The sequence below is a fragment of the Lipophrys pholis genome, assembly GCF_963383615.2.
Source record: "Lipophrys pholis genome assembly, chromosome: 2".
NCBI lineage: Eukaryota > Metazoa > Chordata > Actinopteri > Blenniiformes > Blenniidae > Lipophrys > Lipophrys pholis.
Genome location: NC_137636.1, coordinates 8,227,967 through 8,255,667, shown reverse-complemented (window position 1 = coordinate 8,255,667; position 27,701 = coordinate 8,227,967). Strand labels below are relative to the sequence as shown.

Here is a 27,701-nt window from a genome sequence, read left to right as displayed (position 1 = left end):
AAAGTTCTGTTAAAGATTATTTGGCTGTTTTAATTTATTCTCATGTACAGTACATTCTACTTATGAGTCATTATAATGAAGTCAATATCTTTTTTGAGTTTTCAATAGCAGACATGTATTTAACCATCATTCATTGTGGATGCATGATTCGAATACTTTTTTAAAGCAAATAAACACTGTAAGGACTACAGATGATTTCACACTCAGTGTTGAGTTGTGTATTTTATTTTTTCATGGTTTATGAACTGTCGCTTTAAAGAAACAAGGTTTAGGCTTGACTGAGAGCACAGGAATCACTGTGTGGAGTTTGTCTAATAATAATCTGCCTAAATGTAACATTTTATCATAGAATTATCTGAAATTTGTTATGAGTTTATCTGACACACTTTAGGCCTCCGAAGTAGACATGAAGGACATTTGTTCTCTATCCAGTATTGCCGGGTCTGCGGTTTTCAGTGGGATTACGTTATTGATTAAGATACATTTTTGAGCTTAGCCTATTGGACAGATCTATTTTTGTATATAAAAATACAATCTCAACCACCTTTTGCTCTTGAACTTGGGCGTCACTCTGGATGTTTCTTCACATGAGAAAAAGAGAAAAATCATCAAATCTTCACATTGAAGAGCCAAATCTGATCCGACTGACAACAGTCAGAGTCTGGAAGATCAGTACATGGCTTTGTATGGGCACATTCTGAATTAAACGATTGGCTGGTCGTGACACTCAGACTTGACTTTGAACTCCCACACTTATTTTTGATCACCCCACGCTGTTTTAAAAGGTGGCTGCTTCCTGTTTTGCTGCTGGCTGTGACGGGAGAGGCAGACAACCTTAAACACGGGTTCAATTTGCAAGTTTCCCCCGTGCTTAGATGATTTTTTTTCATGGGAGTCCTAAAAGACTGAATGTCCAAATATGTGCGATTTATTATTATTTTTCTTTTAATGACTCAAAACTGGTTGGTTGTGTAAGAGTGTTGACGATTTCATCCTGTCCTGGCATGTTTTTCACCTAAGAGACTCGAGGTGTGACACCACTGTGGGGATATTGAGACCTTTTTTGTGTTTGTGTTCATACAGAAGAAAAAGTGTGTAATATTGGGCAAACACACCACTAACAAACTGAAACGAACGGCTGGAGAGGACACATCATCTTCCATATATCACAGCACGACTGAGTGGTGAAACTTAAATGATTCAACCTAAAATAACTTTAATGAAACAAACAAATTCCCTTGTTTTGTTCTGCATCAGCAGACAAAACTATAGTTTTAAGTCTAAACTGACAAAAAGAAAATGAATCCATCTGCCAAACCTTGACACAGCTTCAGGCATTTCTGAAAATACAGACATCTCTTGTATCAATATACAGCATTTAATGTAAGAAAAATCTAATAACAAATATTGAAATAATACTGACAAAAACTGCTACGCCACATAATTAAATCGAGCAGCTCCTGAATTCAGAATGAATTCTACTCAACTATATATTCATATTTGGCAATGGAAGTGCCTCTTGTTCAGGGCATTGAGTTTCTAACTGACATGTACAAAAGGTGTCAAACTTTTCCTTCACCGGTTTGAATTGTATATAGAAAAGCCCTTTTCATAGAACTTCAATGCTTTTCAAAGTTTATAACTAAATAAATCCTCAGGCAGCGAGATTTGAACAAACATTACGTGTTCAGTACCGCTTCTAACAAATATAATGACTTCTGATTCTGTTACTCTGCTTCAAACAAAACATATTGGAATGTGGCTCCCCACTCCTCCTCGCTTCATACACCGCTTCAGTAATTCAAACGAATGACATGTACAGAGAAACTAGAATCCTTCAAGCAGGTCCGATTTGAAAACGTCTGCCTCCGCCAGCTCACTATTGTCCTGAGGAGTCAGCATCACAGCTTAACAAGTGTCCCGTGGTGTTCGCGCCTGACGGCGAGGCAAAAGCCGAGGTCGGAAGACGTCAGAAACAGAGGAGGGACTCGTTGGGTGCTATTCCCCCGAGTGAGCCTCCAGGTCAGTGATCAGCACGTTTCCATCGGACTCCGCGGTCTGCGAGCCGGTCTGTCTGTAATAGGCGCTGCCGAGCGTCGGGAGTCCGTGGAAACGCGCGGCGCTCCTCCTGTACAGGAACCACGTCGCCCCTGCCAGCAGGGCAAAAATCAGCACGGCCACCAGAACCGCCGGGATGATGACACCGTGGTGCAAACCTGAAACACGAGACAGGAGAGCTTTTATGTAGCCTTGTTGCTTTTTTTTTTTTTTTTTTTTTCTTTAAGTGCGGTGAGACGATCCTTCTAGTGATTTACATGGAACAGGAATAAATAATAACGGCAGCATCGATTATGCTGTGAAAAGGTCACAGTCATCGGTGTGAGCATTTCCTCACAATATGAAACAGTCTTCTCATGCCCCGCGGTCCCTACAAGACACACCGCGTCTGCTTAATGTTTTCAAGTTATTTGATTTAAGGTGCACTTTACCATTCAGCGGTTTGGCCTCCACCTCTGTAATTACATCTGCAAAAGAACACGCACAGCGAAAGTCAATATCACTCATCATGTGTCGACTCGGGTGTTCAGATCATATGATACAAAGGAACAGAGAGAAAAATCTACACGGGGCATTGCTTCTTTGAAGTTCTTCCCATGGAATATGATCTTGTTAGAAAAAAAAAAAAAAATGGCAACGGAAATGACCAAAACAAATTCTGTAAACAGAGATTTAACAGTCACACTCATCACTCCATGTGTGTGTTTCTCTCTCGGTGTGTGCAGGTTTCTGCTTGGCCTGGAGAAGTGGAGGTGTTTTCACATCCTCTATCTAACCCGGTCTGACCTGCCAGCTTCTCCTCCCACCACGTTACTTCTCAGTCACTCCCCGTGGATTACAATGGCTTTCTTTAGTTTTTTTATATTTACAAATCCTGTTGTGATCGCTCCTACCTTCTACCTTCACCCTGGTGAACTAATTTGTTTTTGTATTTCACACCGTGCCTCCCTTCCTCCTTTGCTCTGATAAGCTCACAGGATATAACACAAACTACTTCTGTACTACGTTTCTAAAGCAAGAACATGTGTGACATTATGATCTCTGAAAGGTGAAGTGAATAACGATGATCTCTTTTATCATAGCACTGGGTGTAATAGAACACAAATGAATAGTTTTCTTCTCATAGTTCTTGGTGAGAGGAAAGACGAAAAAAAAAGAAGATTTAATCACATTTGGTGGTTAAAGTGTCTCCAAAACAGGGGAAGAACTCATGGTCGACTCCTGATTCACATTGTGTGCTGCAGCACTCCCAGTGACGTGTGGGTTCAAGGTAATGCTTGTGTTCCCGCTGAGAGATCCACCCCACGGACTAAATATCTATTATTTATCCAAAGCAACGTCAAACATCCTAAATCTGGTCATTTGCAAATTCAAACATCTTGTGTTGAAAACAGATTGTATTTCACGTCATTTCATATCGTATGGCCACAGGGAAGAAGCCAGAAGGGGATAAAAAGCAAAAAAATAAAAAATAAATCAAGGGAAAAATAACCAAAGTGGGAACCTGAAACTGGAACCACATTATTCCAGCAGGTTCTAGGAGCCCATTCAGTTTTACTTTAACGGTCTCATAGTTTCCAGTGACAAGCCACGGCGCTTCCTTCTACCTACCTGAGACTGTTTTGCAAATAAAGCCGAGCCTTTCAGTGCACTGTGACAGGTGCCACGCACCGTCGCGCACCTTGGTGGTAACACAGGCATCTGCCGTCAGCAGGTGGGGGTCCGGGGCTTTGTTGGGCCAGTTGGTGTACGATATTGGTGAACCATCCACCCAGGCCATGGAATCAGCTACAATCAGACGGAATGTTTTAGTTAGACGAGTCCGTGGGTGTCTGATATGCTCATGAGAGAGAGAGAGAGAGAGAGAGAGAGAGAGAGAGAGAGAGAGAAATAAAATAAACTCTCACTATCAATGTTGAAGTACATCCCCAACCACAAGGTCTGGTGGAAAACATCCAATGACCAAAGCTGCTCCAAAACAAAGCGGTTCTCAGTCTCGCTCTCGATGGTCAGGACATCTGACGTGTTGACTGGAAAGTGACAGCAACACGCTAAAGTCACAACAAAGCCTCCGCACAATTTAAAGTAGAAGTTAAAATTAAAAGAAGGTAAATACATAAAAGCCTGATACGAAGCAACATGGAGAAAAAAAGGCTCTGTCCTGAATTTGAGGTTTCCTGCTAAAAAAACTGTGACTTTGTCAAACACTATCATTAATAGAAGAAAACACAATATTTAGAATTCAACACAGTCTCGTTCAGAATTTGAGAAATTTGTTTAGTGATGACTTCTCATCTTCTGTTCATAATCATATTTCTCTAAATGTTGAACTGGTCCTATTTAAAAACATAAGTAACCAATATAAGGATTTTCAAAACAAAGTAAAGTGAGAGTACTGATGCCATAGACGGTGTCAAATCAAGAATTTATATTAGCACGTTGTTTGACATCAGCAGTCTCTGCACAAGAATGGCACATTTCAGTGCAGTTCCTACAGTTCACATATAGGGGGCGTCTGCATGTCATTCAGCAGAGAAAATGATCAAAGACTCAGATACTTTCCTTTTTTTTGCTTTCAATTTTCCATTCACAATTGACAAGGACAAACATTTGGCATGAAAGGCAGATAACACATCTATACATTTAATAAACTAGATCACCTTTACGCCTGCAGTGTTCTCGTGACTCTTCAAATGTGAGTTTCTCCACAACGGGCTCGAAGTTGTAGCAGCCTTGTCCAAATTTCACCCAGGTGGACGGACACGCCAGCTCATATGAGACAAAGGGCTTGTTGGCTGTGAGCGGGAAAAGACAGAACATTTGGAAGTGCTGTCACATATTTCATGTGAAGAGCAGAGATGGAACAGCTGAGGGCAGGAGGAGGGAGGAGGGAGGAGGAGGAGGAGGAGGAGGAGGAGGAGGGAGCAGTGAAGACGAGCGCTCGCATTTGAACTGACTTGGCGGAGGAACGTGACACAGGGCTCCTGTCAGCTGAGTTTCACAGTCCGCTCTGCGCCAGCCTCCGTTCACGTCCATGTACACGCACTCCCCGGTCACAAAGTCGTCATCGTCGTCCGCGGCGTCCCAGTGCGTGTACACCGTGTCACTGCCATCTGACCACTGGTAATTAATGCCACTCTGAAAGAAAGCGCAGTCCCCGTGTAAGGCGTCTAAAACTATAACCATTGCTGAAACAAATCTGTGTTGTCAGTTACAAAAGTAAAATATAGTATTCATCTTGACAGCATGTTGCCATTTGAAAGCACCAGTCACAATTCATTGTTCTGATCGGTTGTTTCTGAAACTTTATGCAATGTTTGTTTTCCTGAAAAAAAGTCTAAATATAAAAATCTTAATTAGCGAGTTGTGAATTTCTGAAGGGGAATTCATTAAATGATTCACCAGCAGTGACTCAGTGTGTCTCACAGTATCACGGCTTAAGAAACTCGGGCGTTTATTAGTTAGCTGGTGTCTGTTAATAAGATTACTTTATTGGGGTGAGGGGCATGATGGAGACTTAGTGCCTCACTTCCTGCCGTTAGTGCTTTCTATCAGCAGGACATTCCTCAGAGGATCAGCATTGCTTGAATTCAGAGTGTCTGTCTGCTCGGAAAGCTCACGGCTGGAATTAGAAACCCTGAGACAACACTGCCACCGTGGATTCAACCACATCAAAACACATTCGGTGCTTCAACGCTGATTCAAAATATCGATTTTGTGCATTTTAAAGGCATTCATTCAACTTTTTTCTTATTCTACACTTTAATTTTAGGCTCATTTGTTCTAACGGTGAGGAATCTTTTGATTGGGAGCAGAACTGTATGTAAGACCAATGCAGCTAAAAAATATGAATCACATGTATTAAATCCACAATTTTGAGTCAAATTGAACAAATTCAAGTGTGAAAAGTCTGAAATCCATTGTTTTATTGAAAAATAGTTTTTTGCCGGCATTTTTGTACAATTTGATTGAAGATTTAGTGTAAGAGGTAAGTTCAATTTTTAATACAAATGGTATGTTATTTTTTTTGAATTTTTTATTTTGGATAGAAAAACAAATCTCTGCTCTTGCGAAGATTATCTGTGATAAGTTTCATTTCTGACATTTTTGCAATAATCCATAACTAAATCAATGAAAAAAATCCCAAAGGCATTTCTTAACAAGAACCAGAGTGGAGCAAAGTCCCAGATTCAAAAAATACGTGACACACACACACACACACACACACACACACACACCCACACACACACACCCACACACACACACACACACACACACACACACACACACACACACACACACACACACACACACACACACACGCACACACACACAGATATATTATCAGAGAGGATACATACGTCATGGCTGTACAGTCCGATCCAGTGGGGAGCTGCCAATCTATTGACAAGGACAGTAAGGAAAGCCTGGTGGTAGGCATCTGTAACGCTCACTAGGTCAGAATCATTCTCGATGCACATATGCATGGCGTCGTACCAGCTCACGTTGCCTGACACAACCCTGTAGCTGCGGCTCCTGTACTCAATATTTTCAGGCAGAGGGTGGTGATAGGAGTGTGTGGGAGGTTTGGATGTGTCTGTAAGGAGACAAACAAATCGGCTGTTCAAGGAAAAGTTAAGATACTGATGGGATCTTATTTTTATTTGAAAGAAAGTAAATAAGCGCGTCCCCGATTACGTCAAAGTCTTCATATAAAGTGAAGACTCAAAGGTTTCAAGTTAATAAAAATAGCAGAAAGCCGCACGAGAGGAGGAATTTGACGTGATTTCAGTACGTGACTGACAACTGTCAAAGCGGTGTTAGATTGCAGCTCGAGAAAGCGAAGCGACTATTTCTCACTCTGACAGGAGAAAAAAAAAGAAAGAGAGTTTAAAACACCATTGAGGGTTTGAAAAGCTGGAGTGGTCTGACAGCAAAGGGAGGAAATGATGTGCTGAAATACACTCAGGGAAGCAATGACAGACAGAATAAAACCGAGGAAGGCCTTTACCTTGAGGTTTTTGACAAACAAAGCCGTACCCACTCTCGCTGCATTTCTCGTCGTACCACTTCCCAGTCAGGTGGAAGTTGTGGTTGTTGGACAGAACGGTGCACAGAGGCTCATCCGCAAATCCACCGAGCCACTCGTCCTCCTGGAAAACACCAGATTCCATTTTATTATGCTGCGCACAAAAGCTGCCGGCATCAAAGTGAGTTTGTCTGCTCAGTTCACACGTCCTTGATTCAACACTCATTTCAGTTCTGACGTAATGTTACAGACTTGTTCATAATGTAGTGTCAACAAATAACCAAACACCAGTGGTGTTCATACTGTGAATACACACACACACACACACACACACACACACACACACACACACACACACACACACACACACACACACACACACACATATATATAACTGGTCTAAATATGTTGTATGACAGCATTGTTCATTAATGAAAGAATATGACCATTCATAATATACTTTCTAACTACAGAGCGACAGTCAGCGCTACAGAAACATCATTTTGCTCTTCTAGTATTGAGCTTTTCTGCCACCGTCCAAAGAGACTAAAAAAAAGAAAAATGAAAGGCCTGATTTACTAATCCAGTACAAACTTGATAACACATGCAGCCCTGTGGAAGCTGATCCACTTACTGGGCACGTTGACATCAGACAGACGGGAACTATTCATTCATTTTTTTAAACATTTAATATCACCTGTGTTGTGTGTGAATGTGTCTGTATTTACCACGGCGGTTGTCAAAGTGTGTGACGGGCCTCCGCTGGGAGCGAGCCGGAGAAATCTCCCAGCACGTTTGAGCAGAGACGACTGCTGCTGTGGTGTTGTTGCTGCTCTGAGAGGCATTTCCTCGTCTCTAGTTCAATTTGAAGATATTCTCTCTTTTGTCTATTTTGTTACTGGTGGTTCTCGTGGTTACTCAGCACTACATTTGAGAGATGATCATCTCCCATATTATGTTTAACAAATTCTTCTTTTTTTTTTTTTTTTCCTGCAACTGTGAAATTTGTTTGTCAAGCTCCAGTTTGCACTTGCCGGCTTTTCAGGTTTCCCCCATTTTTCTTCTCCAAATAAAATAAATAAAATCATTTCAACACTCCACTTTGCACATGTTCAAATCACACTGTTGTTCATAGTTCATCACCAGCAAAATGCACAAACAGTAAACCTGTTTTCTGCGTTCACACACAGTAAGTCATTCCGGGGTGTCGCTGCCCGGGTGTTCAGTGGAACGGTTCAGTTCAAACCTTGATTGGTTTTTAGTAACTACGGCTGACAAATGTGTCGAAATTCACTCAATTCAGTAGATACTTCTACCATTTGGTTGCGAAGCGATAAGGCTCACAAAGAAATGCTATTTGAAAATATGTATATAAGACATTGTCGTTGAATGTCTGTGTGGAACAAACAAAGACATTTTTTCTTTTCTTTTCACGTAGAGCTGTGGAACAGTTGGATTTAATACAGTAGAGTGTCTTACAGTGTGATAGTTCTTTGGTTCGATTGGAGACCAGTTGGTGTAGCTGACTGATTTCCCATTGGTCCATTTCATGGAGTCCTCGTCCCAGAGACCAATCCACACCCCGACGGAGCTTCCCTGGAGCAACATGGTGATGTAGGCTGCAGGAATCGTGACGATACAAAGAAAAATGACAGAGCTGCATTGCTGACTAAAAACAAAAAAACTAAACATAAACAGACCAACACAAAACCAACGAGGGATCGATGTTTTTTTTGTTTGTTTGTTTGTTTCTACCTTGTTCAATCTCGTCTTCTATGGCAACTAGTGAGCCTTCAAATGAGGAGCAAATGGACTGGGCGTCTTTCCAACTCTTTCCCTCTTTTGGGCTGTCGGGGAGATGAAGCAGTAGACACTGCCGACACACACACGCACACACACACACACACACACACACACACACACACACACACACACACACACACACACACACACACACACACACACACACACACACACATGAAACACACATGAAACATGAACATCATGTTATGAAATGCAAACGAGTGATTTCACAGATCACCACCAGGACTCTTGTTAGAATGATCAGGATTCACTGTTAAAGACTTGCAAGCATACAAAGTGTTTTGGTTCTTATAATTCAATTTCATTCCTCCATAAATATTGAACATTAGTAAACCGTCCATCTGTGTGTATAGGAGCATATATATAGTTTTTTTTTGATTCACAGCAAATGCGTCTCTACATGTGTGAGTGTGTGAGCGTTCATCCAAACCTTGTGTCCAAAGTACAGCCACTTCTCTGGACATCCTCCGATGTAGTGCGGCTCTCTGGGGGTCTCCACCACAGACACGGTCCTTCTCTTGCACACGTACCCATGAAGATCGCTGCATTTATTGAAAGACCACCTCCCTGCAACAAAGCAAGAAGACATCAACCCCCGGCATGTGCAGGTCTCCCAGGGCGCCTCTCTGCTCGTGCAGCCGCTTACCTGATGAGGAGGACATGGTAGCACACATCCTGTTCCTCCTGAGGCCGTCATCAGCAGCGCTCCTCTCAGCCCAGTTCCCAAATTGTATCTCTGTCTTATCAGTCCACCTGCAAAAAAACAAAACAAAAAAAAACAAAAACATTTTAATGGCATTGTCAGTGAGTTTTTATCAAGGTTTCTGGGCCACAATCAAAAAAACAATCTACTTTGATAAGGATCTCATTAGGACTTTATGTCGGTTCAAAATCTGCTTGCCTGCCTTCTGACAACACATTTCATTTTTTTGTTTTTTTATCATATTGTAATTACATTTTCAGTACTGCACAACAGTGGATTAATTCATGATAAATTGCAAGTCAGCCTCTCCTGGAAGGCGCTACGGGACTTAATCTGCCAGGATCAGGAACAGTGTAAATGATTCCCCTTCGCTGGTTAGTACAGTCTCTAAATCCTCCAACAACCACTGTTGTATTACTGTAACATTATTTAAACTGTACCCAGATAGTCATAGTATGTACATAACTGTAGCCACATATTATTTATATGTTGTTTCATACCATTTATGTATATTACTGTACTTTCCTTTTGTACATGTCACATACACAATGCCAATGAAGAAGGGTCTGAATTCTAATAAAGCTGGAGAAAATATAAGTAAATATCCATTTCTCTCCACTACTGTTGAGTATGACAGGTTTGCCTCATTAAGATCAACAGCTGATGAGGCTCAGATTCTAGTAATTTCCACAATGTTATACGTGACTGAACTCATGTGATCGAAGACTAAACTCAATGTTTCAATGTGAGGCAGAAAATAATAGAAAATCATTTAAAAAAAAATATTCAGAGGAAGGATTCAGTATTATTAGTTTTGTGTGGGTCACACATCTTTGTTTCAAGCAGTTTTTTATCTCTTTAGAAGGAAACATGCTTGACCTGACAGTGGAACAAGATTAGACAACTGGAGTGATGACACATTATATCAGAGATAATCTTGTTCCTATATGAATAATGCGTTGTGTATTTATTATTTAAATATTTGTATATTTTTTTCATATATCCGGTCTGGTTATGACTACATAAATGACAATGTGCATCAAACGAGTGAATTTAAAAAGAATTATACTGTTGTTTTGTAGTGTCTGCATGTTTACAGATTTCTCTTGTTTTGTCTCCAGTTTTTTAATAGTCCATCTATATGTATTCTCTACTGCTTTATCCATTTCAGTCCCTGCGCTGACCTTGCAATCTTTAAGATAAGGCCATGATCAGCATCATTCATGTAAAAAAAATATTGAATTATTAGGTGTTTGTTCAGAATTGTTTTCCGTCGGTTTCTGTATTACTGCTTTGCCAAATAGATAGAGCCACCACTGGAAATATTTCCTCTGGAAATAAAAAAAAAAAACCTGTGTGACCAACAATTGTTTGAGTAATTTTTTTACTTGCCATATATTAATTGAGAGCACAGTTTAAAAAAAAATAATCCATCCAAATCACTTCCCTCATATTGTTCACTAAAGTGAGCAGTAAGTAAAAACCACAGTCACCTGGCTTCCTCTCCCGGGGCGCCGACGGACAGACCGATCCACCAGTCGGTGGGGCCGAGGGAAAGCTGCGGGGACACAGTGAAAAGAACAGAAAAGAAACCGGACTCAGCATTCTAGTCTGCGATCTCACTTTTTTTTTTTTTCTCTCCGGTCTTCACGGGGCTGAAAGATCAGCTTTTCAGAGCCTCCCTGACATGAGCCTCCATTCAGCGCCCTCCTTGGCCCGTGTTTCCCTTCTTTCATTGCCTTGTTTTGTTCCCATTTATCCCCTCACAAGGCTTTGACACCACAAGAGACTTCTTTAGCTCGGTCCAAAAAAGCTGCTGGCATTGAGGGGAAAAAACAAAAACCAACAAAAAAAACAAAAACAGCCTTTTCTGCACTCCCAGTGTGTGGAGGCACTCGAGCATTAAAGCTTCTGTATTTGGGTGTATTTTAGCTTTTCAATGTGTCTGTAAACACTTGAAGTTGTATGAGGAATGAGTGTGTCAATTGTGTTCACACCCTTTGGTTATTTTTTTTTTCTTCTTTTTTTACAGCAAGTGTGAACAGTTGAATAGAATGGAGCCACTGGTCCATTCAGCGAGGACAAACGTTTGAGATTAGGTACATTTCTTGGGCTGTGCTCTTCGTTCGGTGTTTAAACAGGGGAAACAATGAACCTTCGCCTTTAAATTCATGTTGTAAAAGGCAAAAAAGAGGCAAAAAAAAAAAAGGGGGGGACTAACACATTACCAGCAAAGTAATCATGAAAATATTACTTTTACTAGTCACATAAATACCGGCCAACTAAAAAAAAAAGTTTAAGTAAAAAAAAAAAGAAAAAGCTTCCAGAGGATAAATCTATATAGCTCACTGAAATCTGACTGGCTAGGGAAGTGTACGTTATTTTAGATGTGACCGGATCATTTAACTAGAAACCAGATAAAGTTACTTGGTAACATTTTCTGACGTCTATTCAGAATTTTCAATAAATTAATTGATGTATTTGTAGAGCAAAATATTGTATTTTCCTACTGAATCCTCTAAATCATCACCAACAAAAAGACGATAAAAAAATGTTACTGAATAAATATGATCACAATTGATGTCAATGTTGTTGCCTAAAAGTTATGATGAGATGAAAAAAAAAAAAAGAAGATAAAATCCTTTTTCTAATTTCACAAGTGGTATTTTGCTGTTTGTGGTGTGGCAGAAACCGACCCGCCGCAAACGCTCCTTGACGAAATGCAGCTCCTCTCTGGAGTGAATGGACAGCAGGTGGGCTCCCATCATCTGACAGGCCAGAGAGACGGCATCCCAGTCGAACGGCTGCTTGGCCAGCAGGTATTCAGCTCCGCGGTAAAACACCCAGGGATCGCTCTCTGAGGGCGGAGGGCAAAATTTGTGACAGGAGCCAAAACAATAGTCATTGGCTAATTCATAGCGATTAACATTTAATAATGTATTCCCACAAGGAAATGGTCTCAGATTGAGTTTGATTGAAAATACTTTGCTGCTAACACAGCACTGGAACACAATCAGAGAAATAATTCAAAGATGAATGAAATAACAATAAACTAGATCTCTTCACCTATACTACTGGAGCAGATCCCAGCTCACCAGTGTCTCACAGGACAAACACCCAAACAGAAAAACACACACTCACATTCACACCTCGGAGCAAATAAGCGTTTCCGATTCAATGCATGTTTTTGGACAGTGGGAGGAAAGCTGAGAACTCGCACCAAACCAAACCAGAAACACAAACGCACGGGGAGAAACGGGAAGGTCAGCATCTTCTAACCACTTAAAGAGTCAAAACGTCAGCTCACAATGTTAAATATTTACACTCTGGATAACATACAGGCCCTTCAGTTCGGACAAAAGGAACCAAAAAGGTGAAGTAAAGCTCAAATCTCTGTGGCAACATGTCACAGGTTTATCCTGCCTCGGCTGTAGACATCTGGGATCGGCTCCAGAGTCCCTGACCGGCATTCAAGCCCTCCGGCACACGAAAACAGTGCAAATGTTAGTGTCTTTAGACCTGCATGCATCCACCAGAGGGCAACAAAACAAGAAAGATTCTTTAAAACATACATATAAAAAGCAGAAATCAGTGGAGAGAAGTACAACTAATGCAGATATTGACAAAGAGGATCCATTTTTTTTAGTCGCTTCTAATTTCCACTTTGCATGACCGCTGCTGGTCGAGTTACATTTGGTGCATTTCTTCAGCTATTTTGTATGAACTAGTTTTTTTTATTAAGTTGATATGAATTGTTGCAGTGTACTTACGCTCTGTGTACCAGTAGGGTTTTTTTAGTTCATCACCTGCAATAAAAAAACAAACAAACAAAAAAAAAAAACAGATTCAGTCAATAATGTTGTGCGTTGATAGAGCACATCACTCCGGCGAGCGTCGACACGTTGGGCGTTTACCTCTGGACACTTTGCAGATCCACTCGTGTTTGGTGTCGCAGGGCTGAGGCACGACGGCGTTGGTCAGGTCACTGAACACGCCGCAATCCCTCCTGTCGTCCTCGTCGTTCTTATCTTCAACGAAGGACATCACTACCTGCACAGAGACAGACACGTGGGGCGAATCTGTAATCCTTTATATCGTCTCGATAACGGAGTCGAGAGGCTGCCACCTGGACTGTCCTGTCCACTTACTGGGGAACCATCGGACCACTCCCAGGATCCAAGATATTCAGGGTCTCTCTTATTTAAACCCACCCAGAAATGGCGACCCTCTGTTCTGAAAGAAGAGAAGAAGAACACACACTTACTGCAACACAAGTGTTCACAAGACAGGCTTTTTTTCTCTCTTTTTTTTAACCTCATGCAGTCAGTAATTGTCATTATCATATTAAATACAACAACAAAATTATGTTGCGAGCATTCATACAAGTGCAATATTCTTCACCGTGTCCCAAAAACAGACACTGTGTAATTTGTACAATATACATGTTCTTTGACAAAAAAAAACTCCAGTTTTTTGTAAATCGGTGACTTATTTATCAAAGTTTTCACTAACGCCCATGTGGAAAGAAATTATTCTTTTGTCAAGATTTCATTGAAGGTCCTAACCATGTCTGTTGTATGAGACGCTCGGTAAGTCTAATCAAAATGCTTTGAAAATGTAATAGACTTTAAAATGATAAATAATTGTAAACATAAATTGTGCTCAGAATAGTTGACACAAATTAGTTTTAAGGACTTTTGTTCATTTTAGTATTTCCTTACATCTTCATAGACTGCATGATGTGTATTTTTGCCGATTTATTATTGTTCTGAATATGGACTTCAGTATTTAAACATTTTAACTAAACATTTCAATATTTTAACATTTTATGAATATGCAGCATGTCCTGATGAAAACCGATAACTCTTATGATGGGTCCCCCGAGGATAAGCATGAAAGGCTCGTAAACCTTCCAAACGTACCTTCGTCTTCATAAATCAAGAAAACCTATATATGCAGAGTTCTACCTTAGTTTTATGTGCTGTAACACTTCCAAGTGTTGCTTTGACTACATATATTTGATTATCCCTGCAGAAGTATTCGCCTCTAAATCACAAATTTATTGAACTTCACTGCGCTATGCACATAAAATAAGAAACATCTCAACTGACGCATTCATCAGTTCCCATAACATTCCTGCACTGATGAGCCCGGCGGGGCTGTACCAACCCTTCAAACATGGTACTGAGGAGCTGCTTGACAAACACCTGCTCCTCATAGTGATGGAAACTGGCCAGCTGAGCTCCCAGCACCTGGCAGAAGAAGTCTGCTTCCACCCAGGAGCGCTTCATCAGAACTTTTTCATCGTGGAACACCTACGAGACAAACGGCGATCACTGTTATTTTCCAATTGGTCAAGAAAACTTGAAATTGTTCCGCAACCATTGTTCCAAAGGAGTCTATATAGATTGTGGTCTTAAGTCTGAATCGCACACCGGAGAAGCAAACTGGGATGTAAATATGGGACTTTTAGAGACTGAATGACAATCAAGTTATCCAGAACGCAACCGTCTCGAAAAATACTTCATTGTAGAACTTTAAAATCAAGAAAATATATTGTCTTTAGGTGTGAAAATGTGTCTACATCCCGCTTCATAGCTGAAGGATGAACATAATCCTCCTTTCAGAGTAATTAAAGTTATTCACCAGCAGATTGAGCCAAACTAAATAAATACATGTAACTTAAAATCTAAGCAGAGCGCTCACCTCTCTCATATATTGGGAATGAAACTTCCCCGATTAAATGTATCGTCATGCTTATCTTATGCTGATTCGTAAATGTTGGACGTCCCACTTCCCGTGTGTCCTTAAGAAAAACAATCCGTCAACAAGTGGTTCTAGTTAGAGGCTTGTCATGTCCCTCTTGAAAAAGAAATTCTAATCTTAATAAGTTTTCTTTCCCCCTGTTAAATAAATAAATAAAGAATGAATGAATGAATCTTTGAAAGTAAAACACAGTGTGTCACTGCAAATGGTAACTGTTTGAGTGTTTTTCTTAAAGGTGGGATTTTAATGCATTAATTTAGTTTAGTAAAAATGTCTAAATAAATGTAATTTGAAAAAAAGACTGCGTTTAATTGTGCTTTACTTTTATACTCAAACATGGAAGTTTTTTTTTTATTTCCCAGTGCACCTGAGAAAGTTCCTTTCAGTTCCAAACATACTGATCGTACTGTATCGTACAATAATGCTCAATGTGTTCAGTGTTATCAAATAAAATACGATGTTGAATTGGAACGAAAGAGTTTGAGAAGTTTAGGAAAAAAACCCAATTTGAATAGTTTGTTTCTTATGTTGCAAACCAAGATAAACTGGACTGAACTTAACAATTATCTTGTTATATCAAATGTAATTCATTAGAAAGACCCTAATTAGTTAGATTTTGGGTGTTTCTTTTTTATTCTTCTTGCAGTGTATTTTGTCATATTTCAGTTACTGCACGTTTATGTGAAACTGCATTCATTTGAAGTTGAAGAAGGATTTATTTTTGCTTGAACAATCATGACTGAGAACTCCAGGCTTTTCCCAGACACAAAGGGATAAGCAAAGCTTAAGATGAGTTGCAAAAGTGGAAAACACATTTGAAAAGAGGTTTCAAAGGTTTGAAGAAAAGGACTTGGAGAAGTTGAAGATGATCTCGCCTTAAAGCAGTGCAGCAGGCCGGAGTGCGATTCCCACCCTGGAGGACAGGGGGCGTAGGCATCAATGTTTTCCTGCGGCAGCTGGACGTCGTGGTAACTGCTGACGCTCTGCTTGCAGACTGACAAAGCCTTGTGCAATTTGCAGTCTTTCACCTCCCAGTGGCCCAGAGCAGGACCGCCGGACATAACGACACAGCCGCCAGCACTGACTGGTGAAAACAAGAGGATCGGCGAGGAGGTTGACATCAAATCAGAGCCTTCATTAAACACAGTATTGTTGATGTGGAGAACCGACTACCTGGCTGGTGCTTGTTCCAGTTTGCGAAGGTGAGCGGTAGAAAGGAGTCGTTATGACGGGGCCATGTGTACTCTCCCCTGGAGTCCGGGTCCGAGAGACCGATCCAGTACGACGTGCTGCCGTTGGCGCCCCTCTCATTCAGCAAACTGTTGACGAACGCCTGCTCAAACCTGCCAGCCCGAGGAGTGAGAAACGACACGGGAGGAGAGGGGCTTCAATGTTGCCAAAACACGGAAAGTATATATCTTTTGTTACCAAAATAAAAGAGACTGCTCGATAAACCACCTGTTTTCCACTGTGAGAAGAAGAGATTTGCAGTAGTAGCCCAACTGAGCGAAGTCGAAGCTCTGCTCATGACTCGTCACCATGTAGCAGGAGTGGCCGTGTCGCTTCCAGCCCTGAGACAAAAAAAAAAAAAAAAGTGTTGCTGTTTAATAGTGTAATACAGTGATCCTGGGCCACCCACCACCTTTTATGTAATCGTTGACTTTGTCATAATTGTGTACGTCAAAGCACAGTCCCTGGTTCAGGCAGTGAGTTTTTTCCTGGGATGAACCTGCTCCAGCTTCATGAAGAGGTGTACAACATGGAGAGCAGGGATACTACCAAATAACGGTCGGCCAGCACAGCTCTATGATTTAGAAATGAGCCTGAATCCAACACCTTTTTTTTTTTTTGCAGCAGCAGCTGCTAATTCTCACATTTCCGACATGATCGCTCATTAATAATGAGACAGAATAAGCAGGTACTTATAAATACTAAAAGGTGACAGTGATCTGATCTTTATGACTTAGAACACAAGGATCATAACAGTAACCAATGGTAACGAGAACAAATATTACACAAATGATTCCAGAAATGTGGTTTGAGGAAAGCTTTCTCTGCCAGTTCAGGTACTTGAGTAGCAACAAAGTGAAGATTGTCTGGGAGCTTGTTGTTGCACGAGGATAAATAAGAAGGACTTGGAACAAAAGCAGATTGGTAGATAAACAAGTACCAACAAATCTTCGGAATCCCGTGATGTGTGTGTACGTGGAGGATCAAATATTGTCATATGTATAACACTAACCGAGCAGTACAGTGAGTTGGAAAAGCATCCATAACAGTTGAGCCTGTCTACATTTTCTCACACTGCACTAAAACAATTGAATGATTTTAAGATGAAAAACGACACAAGGTGAAAACAATTGTAAATAGTTTTAAGTAATAAGTATAGCAATAATGGCTGAAGGCCAATATTTTAGATTTCAGTTTCAAATATATTTTTAACAAAATAAAGGTTTTAAATAGAATCCATATTTTACATAAAGTCCAGCCAGATTGTTATGAAATTACCTTTTTATAATTTAGTTTCTGACTCAAATCTATGATACAGTATCAGGTTTTCTCACATTTTGTTGCTGAGGATTAAACAGGTGTGTCCATACTGAGAAAAATAATACAATAAAAAGAGTTACAGACACCTTAAAACTGTTGAAAGCGATCAAATTCTTATTATTATTAATAATAATAATAATAATAATAATAATAATAATAATAATAATATTTGATTTACATATTACAAATGGTAGATCTTTTACTTTCAATATAGTAAAGTTAAATACGGTAAAGCAGTTAAATCAATACTTTCACTTTTGCCAAAGTATTCACACAAGTAGATGTACTTCTACTTTTGTAACTAAAATAAGTGATTTTGGTATTTCTGGTCAGGTTCAGACAACTATGGCAAACTTTCAAACTTACCCATCCCTAATCAAGTCCTATTCTTCGTGTTGGACGAGACAATATTTCCGCAATAATGTTCTGCTCCATTTGCGATATTAAAGTGTGTGGGACGGATGTTTTGACAAGTGTTGCTAATAAGCGTCTCTTCACTCCGACATGCCGTCTACGTCCAGCTGCACTGAGGCCTGAAACAACATTTATCCTGAGTTCACCACTCTCTTCACAACTGAAACGTGAGTTTGAACGACTGACTAATTCTAAGTGAAGAAAAGCCTCACGCATCCTCACACCTCTTTACCTCATACGACACGTTTCACGGAGGGATTTCGAGGCTAAAGCAGAGTTTTGTTTGATGAAAGCGCAGCAGGAATCATCACCGGCTGCTCCAGCATGTCTTCTGATACGGTGCCTTCGGGGCAATTTCAGGCCTCATGTTCCAGGGCATGAAGCAGCCTGATGACTCAGGAGTCTGATATTCTTGTAAACAGTGTCAAGGAGCAACGCGAATGCCAGACAATACGTCAGCGGCCAAGTGAATCAGCTCATTGTGCTTCTGGAGGGGCAGCTCGCTCTGAAGTCGAACTGCAGCGGCAGCAGCAGGCGTTGAGGCTCAGTCTGGTGTTGGGCCTGATTTCTATGGAGCTATTGTGATACTGAACGTTGCCGCACAGCAGAAAATCCGCCTGGAATAAGTCACTTTGAAAATACGATGGCCGCAGTTTGGCCCAAGAATTTAGACGCTCCGTGAAAATAAAAAATAAAAATTTCCAACTTTTAAACCCGCAGGTAAGTATTGCTCGTTTGTCTCACCGTCCATGTCTGTCTGTCGGTGTTGGTTAACATGAAATTCCTTGTGTTTACCGATTCTGCCTCCAAAACAGATTTCATCTCTTGGATGAATTTGGCCTTTATCTACCATTGTGACAGATCTCCTTCTTACTTTGTCCACGATTTTAACGTTTCAAAGAGCTTTAAGTGAAATAGCATTTCAAGTATTCAAATTTTCCAGCTGAATATTTGGTGGAAATGTTATTTTTCCAGCAGCTTTCATTTATAGTCATAACCTTTAGAAAATGGAACTGAAGTTTTATTTTTGCTGTAAATGTTTCTTTTGTTTTCATAAATTTGCAATAAGTTTTGTAGGAATGCAAATAAAGGAGATTAGGTAATCAACTCATCAGCCAATGAACTCTGAGCTCCTGCTAAGAGGCCTTGTTAGAGCCCGATATGCAACAACGACCTGAATTGTTGTAAAATATATTGTAATAAAACCTGAAATGTAATAACTGGTCAATGATGTAAAAAGATTTAACAAGAATTTAAATGTGATCTTAATGTGTTTAATGATTATACATTATTTTGTACTGATGATTGGATTACAGATTATAGAGAACAGAAGACTGGGAATGACTTGGGCAACAGCAATCATTCATAAATACCATGACCTATATATAGATATAGATATAAACAAATAGTCCAAAACTTGTAGAACTCATTCTTTCAGTGTTATTGAAATTGAAGCAGTTACAAGCTCAAGTCCAATCCATGAAATCCTTGACTCATGTTATGATGTAATAAAATTATTATTGTATGTAATGTAATAATAAAAAGGTTTTATGTTTTCAACTGGGTGTCTCGTTACATTATTGACCAGTTATTACATTTCGAGTTTCATTACAATATATTTTATAACAATTTGGGTCATTTTTACCAACCTACAAACCAGTCTTGAGGACAAAATTCCCATTAGAGGATTTGGTGCAGCTTTGGTTGGCGTTAGATTAAGGTTCATTTACAGCTTCGGCAAATATTATTCAATGCTGACGTCAGAGCAAGTCTGCCGGAAGTGATTGGAAGTCACTGTAACGTCCCTCAGGACATGTAAACATTCAGCGTGTATAAAGACGCATGCGGTCATGATCCTACCTGTGGACATCCTTCATCCCAGGTGACGCGATGGTCAACAGGATTCTGGCTCTCTCTTCTGCACACGGCACGCAGCCGTTTCTCACACGAGGCCAACAACCATGTTCCTTTCTGTAAAATAGGCCGTCACTTTATGCTCACGAGGGCCTCAGCCAGTTTAGAGAAATACAGAGTGTAAGGTGAATAATCAGATAAGATCAAATCGACAGGCACAACAATAAGAAAGATGTATATGTTTGTTACCTTTGAGTCCGCGCTGACACACAGTGCCGTGTCCAGCACAGGATGAACAGGGTGGTACTGGTGCCACAGGGTGAGGGTCACAGGCGAGCCATCAGACCACTCCACAGCCGCGTGTGATGGCGGTTTCCGAAGACCTATCCACACTTCCACACTGTCTCCAGAAACTGTGAAACATGAGGACATCCACACACAAATAATCAGCACCTACAACAAACACGCGGCCGCGTGTTTGTATATTGCGTGAAGTCCCTTACGGTTTGCCAGGACGTCGAGAAGCATCTCGACCTCGGACAAGGAGTGGAGGCTTGTGAGGTTTGCGCCCAGAGCGCCGCACGCCCGGGACGACTCCTCCCAGGTGCCGGCCTCCGTCTGTGAGAGCGCGCCGTAGCAGAAACCGTTATGAGGCCACCAGCCGTCTGCACACTCTGTATGAGAATACTGCCAGTTCTCTGTGCGAGCACAAAGTGGACGGTGGGGAGAGATGAGACGAGAACAGAACAGAATAACACACAACCACGGCAGACATTGTTTTGGTCTCGCCGCCAACAGTGCAGCCGAGCGGAAGGTCAAAAGTTGACTCTCCAGGTGCTGCCCAGCTGTTGAAGCCAAAAAATTACAAGCCCCGCCCCTAAAAAAAAGGCTTGTGTTTTGCACTCAGACGCGAAACCTATATAGACGTGTGTCTGTATATAACATTTCTTTCAAGGAGCAGAGAAGCAGTTTATGTTAATACAAAGTACTCGTGTGTCTCCCGGGTGCTCTTACCGAGCGGCTCAGCTCTACGGGTGTCGTTCGGTGTCTTCTTGCAGATGTAAGGCAGAGCAGACTCGCAGGAGAGACTCTGCCAGTGACCACTGGAGGCCGAGTTGTACACGCCACACTGTTTGTCGGCCTGCAGCGGGCTGGAAGGGAGAGCTGACGCAGACACAGTGGAGTTATAAAGGTTTGGCTTTGTTTTCCCACCGTTCTGTGTCCAAAAAGCCACAAAGAAGTTTTTTTTTTCAATTGAACCCCAATATCCTACTGGCCATTCCCGCCCTTTGTTTCATGGCTAATGTTTCATGTTTTGATTGAATAAAAACTTTATTTAAGCACGTGATTCCTGCATCATACAAACATCGCACAGAGTTAAAATCTCACAAAATAGACATTTCCCTCTATAATAAACAAATAATACTCTACCTCCGGTGTAATTCACTAAAGACAGAGGCGCTCCATCAGACCACTGCCACCCACGTCCATCTTTAAGGTGATTCAGCCCGATCCACACCATCGCGCCAACACTCGCCAGCCGATCTGCCAAAGACATCATATAGTCATCAGATATGAGCTGAATGGAAGGCATTGTTAAGTTACTAGCGGAGAAAAGATACGCTGATATAAATAAGCCAGAAAAAAAACCTAACATTGAGATAAAGTACAAGTTAAAATGTTGCGAAAAAAAAATCTAACCATCAGATTATTACCAGGAGGATTCCACTTGCCAGGGAAGGTGGATCGTCGGTAAACACGTTCTGTTTGTTTTTCTCCACAAAGGGGTTCAAATCTATCTCCATCTTACACTGATTCAACTTTCTTCTCAAGCAGACCAGACAAAACATATCAAATCGCCGTACTTTCCAAGTCAAGCAAGGCTACCAAAGATCACACACGGCACGCTACGGAGAAAACTTTGGCTGAAGTTGGACTTCCGGAGGAATTTCATATGAAAACATTGTGTTAACAGCTGGATTAGTGTAGTGGTTAGTGCTTTTCTGGGAGCAGTTTGCATGTTCTCCCTGTGTGTCTGTGTGTGTGTGTGTGTGTGTGTGTGTGTGTGTGTGTGTGTGTGTGTGTGTGTGTGTGTGTGTGTGTGTGTGTGTGTGTGTGTGTGTGTGTGTGTGTGTGTGTGTGTGTGGCAATTTGGTACTATGGTTTCCTCACACAGTTCAAAACTCAACATTGCCCATCGGTGTGATTATGAGTCTGTGAGGTTGGATAAAGCTGTACAGATGTTGGGAACCATCAGCAATTAAAAAATACCATCATGAGAAGCTTTACATTGACCGTGGAAGACAGATTTTATTTTATACCTTCAATTTTTTCCTCATTAGGTTTACTTGACACTTCGTTTTAAAAAATATGTCTCTTAGGAAAAACAACATTCATTTTAAACCTGACTTTTTAAAATACAATTTCATAGAAGAAAAAAAAACAGGAGAAAGAACATGTAGTTTTACTATATTGAGCATACAGTGCAGCTACAGCTTTTTATTTATTTTTTTTCCCACCTGCATGTGCTTTTTTGTTGTTGTTTTTTCGGCCTACCTCTGATGTACCTGTGCTCTGCCAGGCTGGTGATGCTGAGCAGGTCTCCGCCTTGAGCCTGGCAGGTCGACAGCGCCTGACTCCAGGTTAAGATGGTATACAGGTTGAACTGGTAACACGCCCGCAGCTCCTGGTTGGACTCCCAGAATCGATCGCAGCTCGAGTCTACGAAGAAAACCCATGATAGTCAAAGTCAGACAAAAAAAAAAGAAAAAAAAGAAAAAGAAAAAGCTCATTTACAGTGAGTTTAATAAATTCAATCAGAAGATTCTATTAATCCACAAATGCCAATCAAATGGTGCGTCAAGCAAGTAATGGATTAAATAGAAAATAAATAATACAGCGTTATGAAGAAGGTCTAACACACAGAAAGAAGGATTATGCTATGGTATATAAGGTAATGTCACATTTTTGCCCTTCTATTGCTTATATAAATCAGAAACATTCAAAGAAAAGCGATACCAAGTAAACACTTGCTAAGTGTGTGATGTTTGATTTCCATTTAAAAGAACATTCATCAAGTCTTCATCCCCTCAAGTGCTACTCTGTTCTGGGAGGATTTGCCATGTGAACTTTTCATGACCAAAACGACAAGGTCATTTAAAAAGTCAAACAAACAAGCAGAAAGCAGTGAATTAAGGCCTTTGAGCTCATATACCAGTCATTATACCCGCCACCAGGACTTCCACAGTATAATCATCCGATCACACACCAGATTCGCCAGTGAGTCATACACTTGTAACGTGAGCTTCTCAGTATTACTGTCCAACCACATATTCAAAGTTACAGTCGAAGAAAGGAAGAAGATGTTGAAGCACTGACTCATTGAACATTTTGACAATTCTATGTAATACACCAAATACAGGCAGGTTATTAGTAAATCCATTAGAGGGTTATGGTTTGAAAACATAAAGGCAGCTTGTTACCTTTATTTACAGATTTTTGTCATTTGTTTTAAAAACAATGTCACACCTCACATTTGTATCTTTCATTACTATTATTTTCAGCCTTTTGTAATTGACATTATTTTAGTTACTAAGGAGTTGATTTGGAAAAATTAATAAATAAATAAATAAAAATTGTCAAAATAAATGTCATTTTGTGCACGGAAACAAGAGGCATTTACATGTTTTAGTGCAAACGTGTTTGTTCATGCACATGTTGTTACGCCGCTGTGTCTACACATTCATTGTACCTGCCACCGGACAGAAGCCCCATCTTTCGGCGTCATCGTAGCGGGTGGTGGTGGCACACCACTGACGATGGTCCTCCCGGCCCTCAGTCGTACACTCATAGTACCATTTGTTGTTGTACTTAAAAGGGAAGGTGCAGGGCATCCCGTGTGCGTTTCCCAACAAAGTGTGAATATCTGTAAACAAAACGATCCAGATCGTGACATGAAGGGGCCGTGTGTCGCTGAGATGATCGCTCTGCTGGTCAAGCATTTGAAACTGTCACCTCACCGGGATGTCTTAGGTCCTCACCTTCATACGGGTAGGAGCAGGGGCCCTCTCTCGGACTGTTGTACCTTTTCCACTCATGGTAAACGTTCTTCTTCACCACCACCAGACGGCCAGCCACGGCCACCTTCCAATGGGATGCCCCGTACAGCATGTTCCTGCTGCAGCGCCACCACAGCAGCGGGAGGTCCATGTCGCACTCAAACGTGCCAAGAGGCTGCGTCGTGTCCGAGATGTTGAGCCCCAGGCAGGTGCTGGTGCCCAGGTTGAACAGGCGGTGTCGGGAGACCCACTTCCACAGCATGCGCCGCGTCGGGCGCTCGCAGTCCTCCAGCACCAGGTTGGAGCGATCCACTTTGACGCATCGCTTCAGAGGCTCGCTCTCCAGGATAAACAGACCTTTTTCTGTGTGGCGGCGGAGGAGAAACATGGGAGATGAGATGAACAGACACAGGAAGAGACGGTGGACGGCACTTGTGATTTGTGTCGCGTGGGTGAAAAATGCAGATTTGGATGAAGTGTGATAGTTTCAAATTTCAAAAGACACTTTTCCAATATTTGGCTGTATGGTTGTGGTTTGTCTGCGTGGAGAATGCACGTTCTTCCTGTGCATGCATGTGTTTTCTTTAGAGCCCATGAAGTCATGACCGTGTTATTCTTAGTATGTCTGTCTCGCTCTGTGTCCAGGATCTAAACCAGCCTTCGCCCACAGTCAGTGAGGGTTAGTGTTAGGCTCCAGCACCCCTGCAACCCGCGGCTGGTCAAAGCAGAATAGAAGACGGATGGATGGACAAAGATGACACCTAAATGCGCTCAAATTCAGGCAAGAGAAAGGTTTGACTAAATTCTTTGTTCTGTAACAAGTGCAGGTCTCTTTGGGTAACTGAAACTCAAACAAAAGAGAGGATGTATACGGACTATTTAAAAATGGTTGACATGAAAACAGCAGGAAGAGTTATCGTTCCCTTCATGTCATGATCACATTACCGAGTTAAAAAAACCAACAATGGCGTTACTGGATCTAAGTAAAATATGCAAATTGTTTGTGCTGAATTTAATGAATGTGACAGATTATTTGTAAAAGGTGTGGCTGTAAACATCCAACACAAGATAGGCTGAAAGTCTATCAGATCAAAAGGGTGATTTGCAGTTTCCGGATGTCCTTCCTCCGTGTTTTATGAGCACAGTGCACCAAAAAAAACTAATATAAATAGACAGTCTTCACTTGGGATTTCGACATGAGCTTTGTGATGATGAAGAGGAGGAGGAGGAGGAGGATGTTGCAAGATTGCAGCTAATTTCTATCAAACATAATTAACTGTAATGGTTTCAGAAATTCAGAGTTAGGAAATACAAACAGCTTGTTTTTAGAATAATTGCTAAAACACTTTGACTTTTATACTGATTTTAATTTCTTGATGACTTAAGTAGCCATGTCCACCCTGTTATTGTCATAATCACTGTCTGGTCTGAATTGAATGTTATTTTTCATGACAGTTATAAAAACAAATAAAACAACACATTTTGCTCCACTAAAACAAACCCAAAGCTAAAAATGCCAAACGTTGGCTTCACGTTCACTCCATGATGATGATGACAACAAGGCTTGTTCACAACTTATCTTAGGATGAGACAATTCGGCAAAAACAGTGAAAACGAGCATCTATATCTCAAAGCAGTTATATAACTTTCTGCCACGTTAAAAGTACAAAAACATTGGCTGTTTTTTTTTTTTTGGTTTTTTTTGCTTCTCTTTTCCTTTGCAGCAGCGGATAACTTACTGTAAAACTCCACGAGCTGTTTTTCCTCCAGCACCTCATCGTCCTCACACGCGCAGCGTTGCGCCAACAAGACAGTTACGCAAACAATCGCCACAAAAGCCACAGAGTCGATGCGGCGACGCAACTGCGTGAACATTTCGACGGCGGGTTGTCGTGTCGGAGAGCAGAGGTCCGCACATTCCGATGCGAGACTATTTCGGGCTCGTTGTGCGCGTCTGTGTTTCTTTTTCTTTTTTTTTTTTCTTTTTCTTTTTTTTTTCTTCCTCTCGTGCAGAAAAACTTGGGGCCGAGTTGAGGTTTTTTTTTTTTTTTTTTTTTTTTCCTGCAGGAGAACCGGCGACGTCACGTCTGACGGAGGAGCCGCGTCCCTGCGCACCAGAACCTGCACGTTTCTCCTCCCTGAATGCCCTTAAAACGCGCCGTTTAACCAAAAGAACAAACAAACAAAACACGCTTTTCTTTAAGGTTCGAAACAGATCGAGGAATTCGTGATACACGATGTTGCAAATGCAAGAATCTCATCTGACCTGGACATATGTACACCATGTGTGTGTGTGTGTGTGCAGCTTTCTGGAGCACGTCGAGGCTGAAGCATAATAACATGACATTGGAGAACACTTTATATTTTAACATCCTCTCAAAAATATAATTTACATATATATATATATATATATATATATATATATATATATTTGTTTTATTTTTATTTTTTTTAATGAAACCTAGACTGCTTAAACTTAAACTTGGACTTGCAGCTGGTCCCTTTATATTAACCTCAGACTTTAAATGTGTCTGTATTTGTAGTTCCATCTGGATTTGTTTGACTATTGAAAACAAACACGTGTTCTTGAAAGTGTAGACATCCATCCATCCATCTATCCATCCATCCATCCATCCATCCATCCATCCGTCTTCTATCCCACTTTATTTCAATATCAGCCAATTTTGGGAAAAGGTAGTGTACACCCAGAACATGAATAATGATAATGCATTTTATTTATAGGCGCCTTTCACAACACCCAAGGTCACCTCACAAAAGTCGAATTCACCAAATATTACTTTCTTCACCCACTAATCAGGAACGTGAGCTTGGATTAGACCATAGTGAGACAGGTTACTTTGACCTATACGGATGAAGTGTTGTTGCAATAGTAATCAAAAAATAATAATAACTCACACACGCACAGGGAGAACATGCAAACTCCACGGTGAAATGTTCTGGAATGGATTGATTGTAGTTTATTCAAACACGATATATGTTTAAAACTGCACTTGGGACTTGTTAAAAAATTCACCTGGACTTTTTCATCCAGACCCAGATTCTCAAGCGTTACTGTAATACAGACTCTTTAAAATCAACTTGAAATCTTGACAACAGACCTGGACTCTTTCACACAAACTATTTCACCTACGCGTGGATTGTTTGAAATTCCTTTTACACAAGTGAATTCCTCAAGGCTGTGGTTAACCGTATTATTTAACGGCATGTTGAAGGATTAACGTCATACTTTAAAAAAAAAAAAAATCAACCACAAAAGAGAGATAGATAGATAGATAGATAGATAGATAGATAGATAGATAGATAGATAGATAGATAGATAGATAGATAGATAGATAGATAGATAGATAGATAGATAGATAGATAGATGGATGGATGGATGGATGGATGGATGGATGGATAGATAGTTGTGGCTCAGTATGAAGGT

At 40.8% G+C, this 27,701-nt stretch overlaps 1 protein-coding gene across 1 annotated transcript; it reads right to left on the bottom strand.

Moving 5' to 3' along the window:
• Positions 1-6: 6 nt before the first annotated feature.
• pla2r1 (phospholipase A2 receptor 1) lies at positions 7-26,250 on the bottom strand. Its single transcript, XM_080458368.1, has 30 exons — positions 25,996-26,250; positions 24,239-24,619; positions 23,950-24,123; positions 22,755-22,919; positions 21,630-21,743; positions 21,213-21,362; positions 20,702-20,896; positions 20,448-20,611; positions 20,205-20,315; positions 16,839-16,951; positions 16,554-16,723; positions 16,256-16,464; positions 14,784-14,929; positions 13,763-13,847; positions 13,529-13,664; positions 13,385-13,420; positions 12,311-12,471; positions 11,108-11,172; positions 9,558-9,664; positions 9,342-9,478; positions 8,843-8,960; positions 8,567-8,706; positions 7,070-7,211; positions 6,420-6,655; positions 5,016-5,196; positions 4,719-4,853; positions 3,966-4,088; positions 3,670-3,846; positions 2,490-2,525; positions 7-2,216 (listed from the first exon to the last, which is right to left on the bottom strand). The coding sequence occupies exons 1-30, from the start codon at positions 26,129-26,131 to the stop codon at positions 1,999-2,001; spliced, it is 4,461 nt and encodes a 1,486-aa protein (XP_080314494.1). The 5' UTR covers positions 26,132-26,250; the 3' UTR covers positions 7-1,998.
• Positions 26,251-27,701: the final 1,451 nt, after the last annotated feature.

Excerpts from the sequence above, each read along its gene's own strand:
- pla2r1 (XM_080458368.1), bottom strand. The coding sequence starts at position 26,131 with ATGTTCACGCAGTTGCGTCGCCGCATCGACTCTGTGGCTTTTGTGGCG. Across the intron at positions 24,620-25,995 it reads ACAGCTCGTGGAGTTTTACA|AAAAAGGTCTGTTTATCCTG; the intron begins GTAAGTTATCCG and ends GCCGCCACACAG. Across the intron at positions 8,961-9,341 it reads GGCTGTACTTTGGACACAAG|TGTCTACTGCTTCATCTCCC; the intron begins GTTTGGATGAAC and ends GTGTGTCGGCAG.